Genomic DNA, 16,404 nt, shown 5'->3' with positions numbered 1-16,404 from the left:
GAAAAATGAGAAACGGAAAAAATGTTTCCACCACTAATCAAGATGGATCTCAGGAAGAATCATAGGATTTTCTTGCAACTTGAATCCTTTGGTTTGGGTCCTAGCCTCTAGAGTAGGAGAAATTGTGTTCACCTGTTTGTTTTCTTTCCAGAAACTTGAATGAAGGAAAATGCAGCCCAGCAGGTGCATTGCTTAGGAAACTTAAGCATGACAAAAGATTAATAAAGGATGTGAAAATACAAATTAGATCAATAAGCCCCTCTGCAGCCCTCTGTGTTTGAGTTGGATTTCCTGTACAATCGCCATGGCACAAATAGGTGATAAAAGGTTGCCAAGTTGCAAAGGAGGACAGTGGATCGCATGAAGCTGCCAAGACGGCTTTTTTTTTTTCTGCTAACGCAACAGTCCACACAACTTGAGGGCGAATCTGTTGGCAGAACGCCGGCAACCTCAAGTATCCCTTATTGAAGTCCAATTTTCTGTGAGATGGGCCGCTGTGAGGGCTTCAGGTGGAGCTGGTCAGACTGCAGGCTTGTTAGATCTCAAAAACAGAGCCAAGTGCAAAGCTCAGGTTTTATCCACCTGATTTAGAAGCAGGAGGAGAAAGGCATTTTGTGGCCACTGTTGTTAAACTGTGGGAGCCAGAAACCTGTGCCGGTCCACTGCAGATCACTTTTGGAGATCTACCTGTAAGATGCTGATCTGTTTTCTGCCTGCCCCATCGCTCCAAAATTCAAGACCCCAAAGAAGTACATCTAGTTCCCAGTGGCTGAATTAATTACAGTGGTACCTCAGGTTAAGTACTTAATTCGTTCCGGAGGTCCGTACTTAACCTGAAACTTTTCTTAATCTGAAGCACCACTTTAGCTAATGGGGCCTCCTCCTGCTGCTGCTGCGCCGCTGGAGCACGATTTCTGTTCTCATCCTGAAGCAAAGTTCTTAACCCGAGGTACTATTTCTGGGTTAGCGGAGTCTGTAACCTGAAGCGTATGTAACCCGAGGTACCACTGTATTTTTTTTCTTGTCCAAGAACATTCACTTCTCTTTTCCCCACTGCCATATTATTCCAACTCAGAGGGCAGGCTAAGGGCTGGCAACATGTAGTACTGCATTTGCCGGATGTGGTCTTTCCTTGCCTTGGCGCAGCAATAAAAATGCTTGCACATTTGCAAAGCTAAGCAGGGTATGGTATGGTTTTACATTGGATGGGAGACCACGTGTTGTGATACTTGCATTGCCTGTTTCCATCCTGAGGATTGTCGCTCATCACTAGGAAATACACCAGGGGTAGTGTTTCAGGAACAATGAACGAATTTGTGAGCTATTCAAATCATAGAAGGGGTCATGAGCATCATCTTATCTGTTGTTGTTTAGTCATGTCCGACTCTTCGTGGCCCCATGGACCAGAGCACGCCAGACACTCCAGTCTTCCACTGCCTCCTGCAGTTTGGTCAAACTCATTCTGGTAGCTTCAAGAATACTATCCAACCATCTCGTCCTCTGTCGCCCCCTTCTCTTTGTGCCCTCCGTCTTTCCCAACATCAGGGTCTTTTCCAGGGAGTCTTCTCTTCTCATGAGGTGGCCAGAGTATTGGAGCCTCAGCTTCAGGATCTGTCCTTCCAGTGAGCACTCAGGGCTGATTTCCTTCAGAACGGATAGGTTTGATCTTCTTGCCGTCCATGGGACTCTCAAGAGTCTCCTCCAGCACCAGAATTCAAAAGCATCCATTCTTCAGCGATCAGCCTTCTTTATGGTCCAGCTCTCACTTCCATACATCACTACTGGGAAAACCATAGCTTTAACTATACAGACCATTGTTAGCAAGGTGATGTCTCTGCTTTTTAGGATGCTGTCTAGGTTTGTCATTGCTTTTCTCCCAAGAAGTAGGCGTCTTTTAATTTCGTGACTGCTGTCACCATCTGCAGTGATCGTCATCTCGTCTAGCCCCTTGCAAATGCAGTTATCTTTTTTGCCCAGTGTGGCACTCGAACCCGCGACCCTGAGACTGAGAGTCTCACGCTCTACCATCTTGAGTTCAAGGTCTACGGCGCTGAACACATTTGCTCGGGTTATAGCCAGCCCAGTCTTGCTCAGAGCAAACCCATCGAAAGCTATCAACATAAATTGGTCATCATGAACAACTTAAATCTGTCTGGTGTCAGTAGTCGTACTCTTAAGCAAAGCTTGGCCTACAACCGTCTGTGACTTAGGGACCAGGTTTCGAATTGGCTTGAGGGAAATCCATGCCTCAAATCTGAATGTTCAGATCTGCAAAATAGATTTTAAAATGTTGCATTTTTTTATCTCTTTCTCTCTTTTGTTTTGAACTAAAAATCAAGGTACAGTGGTACCTTGGGTTAATAACTTAATTCATTCTGGAGGTCCGTTCTTAACCTGAAACTGTTTTTAACCTGAAGCACCACTTTAGCTAATGGGGCCTCCCGCTGCCGCCACGCCGCCAGAGCACGATTTCTGTTCTCATCCTGAAGCAAAGTTCTTAACCCGAGGTACTATTTCTGGGTTAGTGGAGTCTGTAACCTGAAGCATCTGTAACCCGAGGTACCACTGTACTTGAGGTACCACTGTGTGGTGGAGTCCAGCTTCCATGCTGGGTGCCATGAAATGCAAAATTGGAAAGGTGGGATTTGTTGTTGTTGTTGTTTAGTCGTTTAGCCGTGTCTGACTCTTCGTGACCTCATGGACCAGAGCACGCCAGGCACTCCTGTCTTCCACTGCCTCCCGCAGTTTGGTCAAACTCATACTGGTAGCTTCGAGAACACTACCCAACCATCTCGTCCTCTGTCGTCCCCTTCTCCCTGTGCCCTCCATCTTTCTCAACATCAGGGTCTTTTCCAGGGAGTCTTCTCTTCTCATGAGGTGGCCGGAGTATTGGAGTCTCAGCTTCAGGATCTGTCCTTCCAGTGAGCACTCAGGGCTGATTTCCTTAAGAATGGATGGGTTTGATCTTCTTGCAGTCCATGGGACTCTCAAGAGTCTCCTCCAGCACCATAATTCTGAAGCATCAATAGAAATGTTTAAAAATAAATAATGAAATATAAGACACCCAAGTTCTATTTCAGTCCCCTCCAACATCTGGGGTTGTTTTTTTTTGGGGGGGGGGTTTGCCAACTAGCTGTTTCTTTCCATTTTATTCTGTCCAACAGATGTCCATTGGCATCTGTTTTTCCTCTTCCTGTTCAATTTTCTTCTTCTGCTTTTGCATTTTGGCTTGTTCTCCACCACCCCACTCCCATCTTGTCTCTCCTAGACAAGAAAACGAGAACATCATTTCAGGGCCAGGTAGCGGCAGATGGGGCTGACAGAAGGAGAAACATATCTTTGCGCACAAGTTTATATTTATATTACACGAGCCGGCACACAACACCAAATAAGCCCAAACCTGGGACCATAATAACTCCAGCAACTGTATCTATGGTAACGCAAGCTCACATATAACTCTGGCGAGTCACAGTTAATGAAAACCTTTGGGATGTTGGCTGTTTAATTGTCTCCCTTTATGTTATTTCTTTTTGAGGGTGCTTTGAAAAATCATCGGTATTTAAAGAAATGTAACGAGAGAAGCTATAATTGTACCTGCCAAAGCCCGATGTGAACCTCGAAGTCAAGGCGGGGGAAGTTTGTGTGTATGTGTGTAGGTGGGATGGCTTCATGGGGGGGCGGGGGCGGGAATTATTAGAGGGGAGAGAAAAAGACAATTTTGCAAGTCACCAAACTGGTTCAGCAATGGCACAATTTCATACTTGATCAAACTGGCCCGACGTGGGCTCCTTTTATCCAGCATGAAACCTTTATTGCCTCATTTGGCATACATAAAGATTGAGGCTCCCGTCCAACGCTGATTTGAGCCCATTGTGTGCTAGAGAGAAAGTGGCAGAAATTACGTCTGTCTGCGGCGCTCGTTATGTATGGCATAAAAAGGACTGATTTGGGGGGTAAATTATACGGGGGGTCCCTGTTGATTTTATAGTTTTCCAATCAACAAACTGGATTTGGGAAAGTTAGGTGCATGCCCTGTTATTTCCACCTGGGGGGTTCATTTGACATTGTTTCCCTTTATTTTGGTCCATAAAATACGGGCCTTTCTTCTTTTTTCCCCAATAGTAATTTTTTGTTTTTGTTTAGTGAATAATCAAGTCAGGCTTTCCTAAAAACAAATTGCAACCGTTCCATGAATATGATCAAATATATGTGCATAAACGGATATTCCTGAAATATGAGAGTTATGCTACATATAGCTATTAAAATCTTGAGGTTAAATTATTCGTAACTGTCTTCACCAAGCTGGTTCCTTCCAGACATCTTGGATTACAATGCACATCAGCCCTAGCTGATTTATAGCAACGCCAGTTACTTTTCTTTCTATGGCAACAACGAACAATTAAGAACGTAGTCCCTGAAGGATCGTAAGATCAAACAGGCACCGTCTTAGGTTCTGGAAGCATTTGCTTAAAAGAAAAGACACAATTTCGTTTTCCGTTAGATCAACTCACCAACTGACTTGTGCTTGGGTTTTTAAAAATATATTTTTTATTAAATATTTCTTAGTTTACAAAAATTACGTGCATTGTCTCTCTTTTTTCAAGTTGTGTTTTCTACAGATCAGTTTCATTTGTTGTGAGACATTAATGTCACATACATTGTTAGGTTAGGAAGAAAAGGGGAAGAGAAAGGGAGGGGGAATTGGTGGGTTGGGTGGGGTGGCAAGGCTTCTATTCTACTTAGTGTATGTGTGGGGTTTTGTGTGGGTCAACATCAGCTGTGTGGGTTCTGTTACTATTCGCTTGTTGTATTTCCTTGGTGGTGAAGGAGGTTGGGTGTAGCCTAGGTGGTGTGGTTGGTTGTCTTTGGTTGGCTGTAGTGAGATCTGTTTTTGTGTATGAGTGGGGTATGTATGTGTGTGTTTTGGGGTCTTCCAAGATAATAATGCGACTCACATCATAAAGAGCTCATAACCCATCTAATCTCAGCAGCCAGAAGCATCATAGCCAGACACTGGAGAGACCTGTCAGGAGCAAGCATAGATCAATGATATCAAATAGTACGAGAAACAGCATTAGAAAAACTAACCAATAAACTGAAACTGACACGGGGCCAAACAGATGAAGACGCCTTCACCCCGATATGGTTCGCCTTTATCACATACACAGCCCAACAAGACAACAAAAATCCACCGACAGCATACGAATCAATCTGGCTTAACTGACCAACTTACCATATTTTTCTTTCTTTTCTTTTTTTTAAATAACGTTTTTATTCAAAATTAAAACAAAACATATTATCCAGAAACATATCATCCTTATTCCCCCCCCATTTTCCCTCCCTCCCCTCTCAGACTACAATTCCCAGCATCCCTGACCACTGGTCCTGCTAGCTAGGGATCATGGGAGTTGTAGGCCAAAAATATCTGGAGAGCCGAGGTTGAGGAAGCCTGAAGTAAGCCCTACACAAATCCAGAGTGGACTCCCTAAGAAAGTTGAATGGTGCCTTGCACACCTCCTTCCAGCAACTCCTGCAGCCAAGCTGGTGCTAAATGTACTGCTCTGTTTTCCTTTGGACCCCACCAGCGAGGGAATCTTGTCGTTTGGGCAGCCTAGGACCTCCATACACACTGTGCAGGCTTGCGCCCCAGGTAGGTCACTTTAGTGCTGCTCATGCAGTGGTTTGATTTCACCCCCAGATGCGCACTCTATTGTCTCTCGAGACAGACTGATTTCAGCAAGTGATGCACATGGTACTAAGGATGAAACAACCCAATTAAATACATTTTGCACCACCGTAAAGCAAGCTTAGGAGACGTGGGTGGTGCTGTGGGTTAAACCACAGAGCCTAGGACATGCTGATCAGAAGGTGAGCAGTTCGAATCCCCGCGGCGGGGTGAGCTCCTGTTGCTTGGTCCCTGCTCCTTCCCACCTAGCAGTTCGAAAGAATGTCAAAGTGCAAGGAGATAAATAGGTACTGCTCCAGCGGGAAGGTAAACGGTGTTTCCGTGCGCTGCTCTGGTTCTCCAGAAGCAGCTTAGTCATGCTGGCCACATGACCCGGAAGCTGTACGCCGGCCAATAAAGCGAGATGAGTGCCGCAACCCCAGAGTCGGTCACGACTGGACCTAATGGCCAGGGGTCCCTTTACCTTTACCTTTAAAGCAAGCTTTGCATTTGGGGAGGGCAGAACCGATTCCAACACAGGAGGCAGCAGTTACAAATTACTGGTCTCTGCAGCTACAGCAGGTGCTGTGATTCTCCAATAGTTTTACTTCACCCGCAGAGGCGCACTCCATTGCCTCTAGAGCAGGCATAGCCAAACTTGGCCCTCCAGCTGATTTGGGACTACAGTTCCCATTATCCCTGACCACTGGTCCTGTTAGCTAGGGATGATGGGAGTTGTAGTCCCAAAACAGCTGGAGGGCCAAGTTTGGCCATGCCTACTTTAGAGACAGACGGTTGCCAACAAAAATACTGCTTTAAACAGCCATGGGTTCCCCCAAAGAATTCTGGGAGCAGTAGTTTGTTAAGGGTGCTGAGAGTTGGTGATTCCTTTTCCCTTCACAGAGCCACAATTCCCAGAGTTCCCTGTGAAGACGGACAGATTGTGAAACCACTCTGAGAGAGCGGTAGCTCTGTGAGGGGAAAATGGGCTGCTAAACAACGTTCAGCACCCTATTCTCTCAGAAATTCGGGGTGGGGTGTTGGAAGCCATGACTGTTTAAGCGTGGTATCAGAGTGTTTCAAACATAATGTTGTGAATGTGGCCACAGTGTGAAAACGTTAGGGAAGCACTGCAGAATAAATTCACGACTTGTGCACTATTATTGAGTGCATCAGTGATATGCTGCAGGAAATACTGGCCACAAAAACCCCACATCGGTCTGGAGAGACCTTGAGTAAACATGCACAGGAGAAAACTGATGTGTCTCCTCACACAAAGCTCCCTTGTTTCAGCTGTTAACTATTGAACCTAATGATGGAGATTGACTTCACCTGCAGATCTCTGTTTAGGCCATTCCTCCTCCTCCTCTTGCTGCCTTAATTTTCAAGGACCACCACCTGATTTTCCCCTCTGTCCCTCATGGAGCTCCTTTCTCTCTTAAGAACCTGCTACCTAGCAGTGCAGAGGCTTTGCTCTCCACCCATCACTCTGTAGCTCTTGTCTCTGTTTCCCCCCTTCCTTCCTTTTCCCTGAACCTCCATTTTGGAAAGTCGAAAGTCTCCTGGAGCGACTCTCGTTGGCAGGAGTTCTTCGAATCTAGGTAAAGCTTCTTTTGAACCGTTATAGCTGCAAGGGTGGGTTAGGGTTGAAATGTATATTCCAGAGGGCCTGCCACACACCAGAGTATATTGGCTCTGGGATGTTCATGTTTCTTTTTATTATTTCACTTTAAAAATGGTCTCTCAATTGGCAGCAGGAGGGTACCCTGAAAAGAGACTTAAGGACAAAACTCATTCTTGACCTCTATCTTGATTCAGTGAGGATAGGGAGACAAGCAGAAGGGTAAAATGGAAACATGTGTCTTTAGGCATATGCAGAGTGCCTTTTCTGGAACTAGCAACCAGTACTTGAGTATTGGGAAGTGAGGGATGTCATACAGAATAAGAGAACAAGAAGAACATACTTTTAAAGAAGATAGGAAAATGTTTATTGAATATATGGGGGAGGAGATTGTGTACACTTGAAAACCTTGGTAGCATTACAATAAATTCAACAGTGTAAACAAGTTTTGATGGATGTAATAATGGATTACTGAATGGTTTAGTTTATGTAAAATATGCAGGGATTTATGATATGCAAAATGAACCATGGAAAGAGAAGAAAGGAAGTCATTGGCATTTTAAGGTTGCTTAAACGAATATTCTAAATTGTAAGACAGAAAATTTAATAAAAGTTATACATGAAAAAAGGAAGGGAGGGATGGGAGGCTTGGTGTGCAAGTTGAGGGGCCTGTGGGAAATGAATGGGGGCAAACGAAGAGGCATAGACGAGAGGCCTTGACAGTTAAGGACTAGGAACTTGAAATTGTTGCAAAGAGTGGCAGAACAGCAATTAAGGGATGACTTTAGATAGAGAAATGAAATGGCTTAACTGTCACTGCTTTATCACCTCTGCCTCCAAGCCCCCTCACAATTGTAGCTTTGCACAGGTGCTGAAAGTAGCTTCTATTTTTGGGGGCAAGTTTTCACAATACAATAAAAGAAACAAGCTAATCTACAGGAATAAAATAAAAAAATTCCTTCCAGTAGCACCTTAAAGACCAACTAAGTTAGTTCTAGGTATGAGCTTTCGTGTGCATGCACACTTCTTCAGATACAATCTACAGGAAGTAAAGAAACAAAATAAAGGTAGAAGGAACAGAAAAAGAAACTACAAGATCCTTCCTTATCTTAATTTTCATCCCCTACAGAGGAAGGTGTACCCTCCCAGCTCTCACCTGGGCTCTTCCCCTTCTTACAGGCTCTCAAAAGGGGTACAAACTCTCCTTTCCCTTCCTCTGTGTGCAGTTCTTACCAAGGTACAATGAGAGAGAGAGAGAGAGAGAGAGAGAGAGAGCGTGTGTGTGTGTGAGAGAGAGCAGTAATATAAGAATAATGATAAACTCCCAAGGGAGATAAAAGTAAAGAGAAAAGGGAGAGAAGTAAAGACCTCCAGCTATCCGCCTATCAGTTGTGTATACAATTATTTCTTCAAAATAGTCAAATGCTCGATCTATTCAATTATTCCTCCCTTTGCTGGATGTTACTTTCCCAGCCTTCCAGCTGGTGCTCTCAGTTTGTTTTCGTTTCTCAATGCAGAAAGTCTGAAGATTTTCCAGTTACTGCCTTCATGACTGTAAAACACCCCCCCTTTATTCTTTATCTCCTTCTCCAAAAAAGGTTGTTTTTAAAAAAGGTCTGTATTTGTATATTAACGCATAGCAGCTCGGTTGCTTTAAAACCTTAATTCGTGTCCCAATCCAGGGCTGAAAGTAGTTTTTCGATTGTGTTGCTCTTTCTTAAAGCTGAATTGGCTTGAAACTGATATCGCCTATAGCAGGCATCCCCAAACTCGGCCCTCCAGCTGTTTTGGGACTACAACTCCCATGATCCCTAGCTAACAGGACCAGAGGTCAGGGATGATGGGAATTGTAGTCCCAAAACAGCTGGAGGGCTGAGTTTGGGGATGCCTGGCCTATAGCTGAGAGCCTTGCAGGAAGCGTTTGATCATAGAACTGCAGAACTGGAAGAGACCATGAGGGTCATGAAGCAGGAATGTTTTGGCCAATGTGAGACTCGAACCCATGACCCCAAGATTGAGTCTCACGCTCTACCTGTTTGGTTGTTTTTCCAGGTGCTCCCCATGATCTTCTGGGCATGGGGAGTCTTGTTGGAGGGCTGTGCTGTTGTGTGACTCCCCACCCCAACCACCCTCTTCTCCATCTCAACAGATGAAGGGCGATGGCCCTGTGCAATCCTGAGATGGCCTTGGCCTCCCACCTGAAGCGCAGCAGTCCGGTTCCGGTCCAGGGCGGCCCGTACTCCACTCTCCACTTCTTCCCTCACACCAACAGGTCTTTCCCTCTGCTGACCAAGGAGGAGCTGGCAGAGACTCTGGATGGGTAAGTAGAAAGGTAAAGGACCCATGGACGGTTAAGTCCAGTCAAAGGCGACTATGGGGTTGTGGCGCTCATCTCGCTTTCAGGCCAAGGGAGCTGGCATTTGCCCACAGACAGCTTTCCGGGTCATGTGGCCAGCAGGACTAAACCGCTTCTGGTGCAATTGGAAGGAAACCAGAGTGCACAGAAACCCTGTTTACCTTCCTGCCACAGCGGTACCTATTTATCTACTTGCGCTGGTGTGCTTTTGAACTGCTAGGTTGGCAGGAGCCAAGACAGAGCAACGGGAGCTCATTCCGCCACGGGGATTCAAACTGCTGACCTTCTGATCTGCAAGCCCAAGAGGCTCAGTGGTTTAGACCACAGCACCACCTGCGTCCATCCCAAGTCAAGTTCCTCAATGGTCCTCCTCTGGAGATACTGCTTCTTGAGGCTGCCTTGAAACCTTCTCCCTCTCTTATCCCTGTTGCGAGCAAGTGGACGGGATGTTGCTCTAGCTGTCGCGATCCCAGTGGTGTGCAGAAGAAGTGCCCTCTCAGCCTGGGGCCCCAGAGCTTGTCAGACTACATCTCCCATCATCCCTGCCTACTGATCCTGCTAGCAAGGGATGATGAGAGTTGTAGTCCAGCGAACTTTGGGGACCCAAGGTTGAGAAAGCCTGCTCTAGGCTGAGAGGGAAATTGATGACCTTCTTTCAAACTAGACCAGTGTTTCCCAGACTTAGGTCTCCAGCTGGTTTTGGACTACAATTCCCATCATCCCTGACCATTGATCTTGTAAGCTAGGCATGATGGGAGCTGTAGTAAAAAACAAACAAACAAACAAACAACAGTTGGAGACCCAAGTTTGGGAAACTCTGGGAATAAGCCCTGCTCAAAGCAGAAAAATCTCATAAACAAGAGCTCAGAGGGTCTGGTGGCTCTAGAACGATCATGAAACTGTCAAGAAAGCTTTCAGCAGTTGGAGTTGTTGCTTTTCATCTAGAATTTGCAGGGCAACCAATATTTGGAATATTGTGTACAGTGCCAGTCGCTGCATCTAAAAAATGTAATGTGCAATGTGGGGGGGGGGGAGGAGGAAACAGTGGCGGACTTCAGGCTTTAAAATTTCAGCAGTGCAGTGTGAAATGCCAAAATCCCGCCCTCCGCCGGACTCTCACCTTCCGTTGTTCCTCGTTGTTGCAGCCCCCTCTTGGCCCGGTGCCCTGTAAGGGTGAACCGGTTGCCCTCCCCTAAACTGCCTCTGAGGGGAACCAAGCCTGAGGAGCACAGGAGCCAGCTCCTTGGAGCCAAGGTGCATTTGGGCCCCCTCCCCCAAGTTGGTGGTCATTGCCATTCAAATGGTGTGCGTGTGCTACTTCTTGTGATTATGTGGGGTGGAGCTTTCCTCAGCCCCCCCCCCACAATATTAAGTGTGGCACCTTTGAATTTCAGTGGCTTACTCCTATTGAGTACACCTAGTATGTGGGAACTCTTTTGCAGGCCTCACAGAGACAGCAGATTGACCGCTATTCAGTCAGAATGCTGGACCTGTATAGTGCCAGGAAACTGGGAATTACGTTCACATGTGGTGGGGGTGTAAATATGTACAGTGGTACCTCGGGATGCGAATGGGATCCGTTCCGGAGCCCCGTTTGCATCCTGAATAGAACGTAAAATGCGGCCGCATGTCTGCGCGTGCGTGGGTAGCGTTTTGCTGCTGCCGCGCATGCGCGAGACGTCATTTTGAACGTTTGCGCGAGTGGCGAAACCCGGAAGTAACGCACTCTGTTACTTCCTGGTTGCCACGGAGTGTAACTTGAAAACACTCAACTTGAAGCACATTCAAACCAAGGTATGACTGTACAATTTTCTGGCAAAGGGTGTATAAGGAGATAACAGAAATCACTGGGTTAAAGCTGGCTGAAAGTCCAGAGGTAGCATTATTATCCATTTACGATGGGGTGGAAGGTTTGCAGGCAGTGAAGGACTTGCTCACAGATTTATTGACAGCTGCACAAGTTATTATAGCGAGGAAGTGGAAGGGGCAAGCAGAATATAAAATGGAAGAATGGTATAAAGAGGTGTGGGATGTAGCTATTAATGATAAATTAACATGTGCTATTAAGGTAAGATGGGGAATATGCAGGAGAAATGATTTTGAGGAGATATGGAAGACGTTTGTAGAATTTGTATTGTTAAAACGGAAATGGGTCAAGCCATCGCAAGAGGCATTGAAATTTTGGGAGGTTGGATAGTTACAATGGAATGGTCTTGGGGGTGGCATGCACATTTTATTCTTGTTTATTTATTATTATTAATCCTTTGTCAAAGTAAAATAATAAGAACAAGAACAAGAAGAAGAAGAAGAAGAAGAAGAAGAAGAAGAAGAAGAAGAAGAAGAAGAAGAAGAAGAAAACAAATACCAACCACCACCCCCCAAAACAAAAAAATGCTGGACATAAGCCTTTGGTCTGATCTGCCAGGTACAGTGGTACCTCGGGTTAAGAACTTAATTCGTTCTGGAGGTCCGCTCTTAACCTGAAACTGTTCTTAACCTGAGGTACCACTTTAGCTAATGGGGCCTCCTGCTGCCACCACGCAATTTCTGTTCTCATCCTGAAGCAAAGTTCTTAACCTGAAGCACTATTTCTGGGTTAGCGGAGTCTGTAACCTGAAGCGTCTGTAACCTGAGGTACCACTGTATCTTCTCCTACGACTGAAGCAATGTGAATCTGCTTACGCTTTTGACCTGCTGGCAGTAATTCTGTGTGTGGTTTCCCCCCCCCCCTCGCTCTCCTCCTGCTAGCAGCCCCTACGACCTGAGCGACCTCCTCAGCCCGGACCTGTTTGAGAGCATCCCCCGGCCCTATCCCGACTTGCAGCTGATCAGGAGGATTGTCTCGCAGGTGGAGTTCTACCTCTCTGATGAGAACCTGTCAAAGGATGCCTTCCTCTTGAAGCACGTGCAGAAGAACAGGTTGGGCTTCGTCAGCATTAAGCTCCTGACATCTTTCAAAAAGGTAAGGCTGCGGCACTCAGAAAGCATTTGTGGTAGGAGGGTGGAACAGCATGCGCTTTTTTATATATATAATATTTTGATTAATTTTCCATTTTACAATATTTAAACATATCTTCATTATCCACTTTACTTCTATTGCTCATATGAGCCTGTTGACTTCCCTCTCTCCTGCCTCACGGTTTTCAAAATTCATAGCATTTATATGTTTTCCATTTTACGTGTCACTCATTCAGAACGTCACAATTTTTAAATAAATAAAGGGCAGTGACAATTATCGTTACAAGTCTTCTTACAACCCTGCTGGTGTTGTTAACTGCTTACAATGGTCCTTCAAGTCTTGTATCAATTTACTCCAGTCTTTTTGGAAAGTTTGATCACCTTGGTTTCAGATTTTTCCGGTCTGCTTCGACAGTTCCGCAAAGTCCATCAACTTCATCTGCCACTCTTCTTTCGTTGGTATTTATTGTTGTTTCCATTTTTTGCATGCGTTTGGATCCCAAGGTCAAAGCTACGACCTCTGCATAGCTGTCAACTTTTCCCTTTTCTTGTGAGGAATCCTATTCAGAATAAGGGAATTGCCCTTTAGAAAAGGGAAATGTTGACAGCTATGGACCTCTGTCTTCGGGCAGTTTGGGGGAAGGGGGCTATAGCTTAGTGGTCAAGCAACCGCTTTGCATGGCAATGATCCCAGCTTCAATCTCTTGCAATTTCCAAGGGGAAAGACTCTTGTTCCAAATCTCTGAAGAACCACTGCAGCTCAGTACAGACAATGCTAAGCTGGAAGGACTAATGGTCTGACTCTGTGTCTGATGTATGCTCTGTTCCAAGCCACTGTAGCAGTGATCACATGTTTAGCAAGCTGCGCCTGAGGAAATAATAATAATATTTGCACAGCTCCATCCCTCACTGTGAGAAATGAAGTTACAGGGAACCAGGCAGAGGGCCTTCTTGGTAGTGGCACCTGCCCTGTGGAACGCCCTCCCACCAGATGTCAAAGAGAACAACAATTACCAGACTTTTAGAAGACATCTGAAGGCAGGCCTGTTTAAGGAAGCTTTTAATGTTTGACGTTTTGTTGTTTTTATACTGTATGTGTTGGAAGCTGCCCAGAGTGGCTGGGGCAACCCAGTCAGATGGGTGGGTAATAATAATAACAACAATAACAATAATAGCAATTTATTATTTATATGCCACCCATCTGACTGGATTGCCCCAGCAATGACCGCTCCCCACATTAACTGGGGGGTGGCTTTTGTGTGGTTGTCCGCAGCCCGCCCCAGACTATGAGAATCCCGGCAATGTAGCCTGCTTCACCCCCCCCCCCCAGCTGGGTACCTGGAGGTTCCCACCTAGCTTTGACAATTAACCAATCCTGGCTGGGGGCGGGGCATTGCCAGGGGAGTTGGTCAGGTAGAGTTAGGACCGCCCCACATTCACAACAGAGGGTGTAGCTTACCTGTTAGTCCTCAGTCGGCTCCAGATCTTCGCCCAATGCCTAAGCCAAGGTCTTCCTACATCTGAAAGTTTAATAAAGTTGTGGCCAATTTTAATCCCATAACACGTTGCCAGGTGTCATTATTCCACCCGGGGGTTGCCTGGGGTTTGGGGGGTCTCCGCCTGTCTGCGCAAATAAACACAGTAACACCTCAAACATTAAAAACTTCGCTCTTTGGGGTGGGGGTGTTATTGGGCAGTTGTTCTTATTTTGATTATGCATTTTGTGGTTTTATATTTTGATTTCATTCTGTGAACCGACCCGAGACCTCCGGGTATAGAGCGGTATATAAATTCAATCAATCTAATAAAACCAATAATAATAATAAATTTATTACTTTAAAGCATGCAAATCTCCCTCTCTCTTTCTCTTCTACTCCCCCCGCCCTTTTATAACCAGGTGAAATATTTAACCAGAGATTGGCGAGTGACCCTTTACGCCCTGCAGTTTTCGGAGCTGCTGGAGGTCAATGAGGAAGGGACGAAGGTGCGCAGGAAGACCCCCGTCCCCGAACATCTGGTGAACATCCCTTCGAGCAAGATGCTGCTGGCCTGGAACATCCTTCCGTACGAGCCGGCCACCCACAGCTCTCTCCAGTTCCAGATGACCTTCCTCAACAACATCACCAAGCTGTTCAGCCCCTTCGGCGACATCGCCTCCATCCGCATCCTCCGGCCCGGCAAAAAGCTCCCTTCGGATGTCAGCAAGTGCTCATCGCGGTACCCGGAGCTCTTGACCAAGTGCTGTGCCGTGGTGGAGTACGACAGCTTGGAAAGCACCCGGAAGGCGTTTGAGGAGCTGGTTCGCAGCCAAGCCACTGGCTCGTCCCTGAGTGGGGACACCATCAAGGTGGTTAGCCTCTCTGGAAGGGGCTCCAAGAAGAAGAGCGTGACCAGTCAGGAAGACAGTGAAGAGGCCGAGGAGGCTGAGAAGCCTGCAAGGATGTGGACCGGCGTGTTGCCTGAAGGCCCTCCGCTTGCCTTTGAAGACTCCTTCTACAGCTCATCGACAGAGTCCGACGGCACGCCGGTATCCACTCCCATCCTGCCTCCGAACTTCCTCTCTGCTCCAGTCTGGCCCACTGCTGGCTTCTGCGCCTCTGCTGGCCAGGCCTTCAAGCCCAATTTCTTCAGCATGCCCTGCGCCGGCCCTCGACCACTCCTGCACAAGCCGCTGTCGTGGCCGCTCTGCTTCCCTCCTCTCTCCGCGCCCAAGCCCAGCAACGGCCCTTGCGGGTTGCAGAAGACGCCCAACTCCTGCTGGGAGACGAGCGGGCTCGGCGTGGGGGTTCTGTGGCCCCCAAAGCAGCAGGGACCAGCCTGCAGGCAGCAGCAGCAGCAGCAACAGCCGCTGCCCTCCCTGAAACCGGAAACCCTTAGCTCAGCGCCTGCTTCCAAAAGGGTGCCTGAATCGCTCCATGCCCGGCTGAAAGTGATTCGGCGTCCTCAAGGCCCGGATGGCACCAGGGGCTTCTACAACACGATTGGGCGGGGGAAATCTGTTTTGCGGCACTAAGCTTTGCGAGCCTTGTGGGGGGGGGGTCAACTTAATATAGGCTTACGGGGGGGAGCAGGTAGCATTTCTGGGCTGGGGGGGGGGTCAAAGGAGAGGGACCCGAAAGCCTGTCTGCGCTGTGGAGAACTGTGTTGTACAGACACCATGTAGACTACTTCTTAATCTCCCCAAGCTTGGTTTTCCTCCTCCTTTTTTGGCCTTTTTTGACTTTCTCTCTCTCTTTACCCCCCCCCCCCCGTCCCCTGATGCCTTGTGTGGTTTTGGCGCTTTGTGGGGTTCTCAACTTGCACCTCTGCTTTCAAGATTATCTTTCTGACTCAGGTGCCGTTGGTCTCCATCCAACCCTCCCCTTCCCCGCGATGCCTTCGTTTCTTGTGTGTGTTTTTGGAACTTGACCTTCTGGATTGGTTGCATGGTATGATGAATATGGAGTGTGAATGGCTTAAGATTTGATGGATGCCGGTAGGTTTGTGCATAAGATGAGATTTTGAATGCTTGCCTTGTGTTGCCGTGAGAAATTGGTGATGGATCTGCTGTTTTTTAAAAAAACAACAGTCAATAAAAAAAAGGGTGTGGACATGATCTCTTCGTTTCTTTTTTGTTTGTTTGTTTGTTTGTTTTTGTCTATGGAAATTGTGAGATTTATGCGTGGCTCTCGATCGCAAGAAAACTCAAAAGTAACAGCAAGAAAATGGAGGGGAAACTCACCGCCGTCCTTTAAAACGTACAAAAGTTAAAGCAATAAAATTGCCTCCAACTTTCTAAGCTTCGTGGTGGGCTTGTCTAAACAA

General features: G+C 46.7%; 1 protein-coding gene and 1 long non-coding RNA gene across 4 annotated transcripts in view; one reads left to right on the top strand and one right to left on the bottom strand.

The window, feature by feature from the left end:
• LOC309328072 (la-related protein 6-like) overlaps positions 1-16,202 on the top strand; it is a 31,604-nt gene extending 15,402 nt beyond the window's left edge. Inside the window, exons 2-4 of one of the 3 annotated variants that reach the window (XM_081837974.1) lie at positions 9,436-9,606; positions 12,391-12,604; positions 14,498-16,202. In XM_081837974.1, coding sequence (XP_081694100.1) covers positions 9,446-9,606; positions 12,391-12,604; positions 14,498-15,613 — 1,491 coding nt within the window. In that variant the 5' untranslated portion in view covers positions 9,436-9,445 and the 3' untranslated portion in view covers positions 15,614-16,202. The remainder of the gene's footprint in view (positions 1-9,435; positions 9,607-12,390; positions 12,605-14,497) is intronic. The other 2 variants (XM_081837975.1, XM_081837973.1) reach the window with 2 other exon arrangements.
• LOC309328348 lies at positions 2,832-14,365 on the bottom strand. Its single transcript, XR_014150803.1, has 3 exons — positions 14,060-14,365; positions 4,956-5,023; positions 2,832-3,264 (listed from the first exon to the last, which is right to left on the bottom strand). It is a non-coding gene; the product is annotated as an uncharacterized lncRNA (long non-coding RNA).
• Positions 16,203-16,404: the final 202 nt, after the last annotated feature.

This window comes from Podarcis erhardii (genome assembly GCF_964252035.2).
Source record: "Podarcis erhardii genome assembly, chromosome: 13".
Lineage (NCBI taxonomy): Eukaryota > Metazoa > Chordata > Lepidosauria > Squamata > Lacertidae > Podarcis > Podarcis erhardii.
Note: the sequence above shows the minus strand (reverse complement) of the source record. Positions and strands in the feature narration are given on the sequence as shown.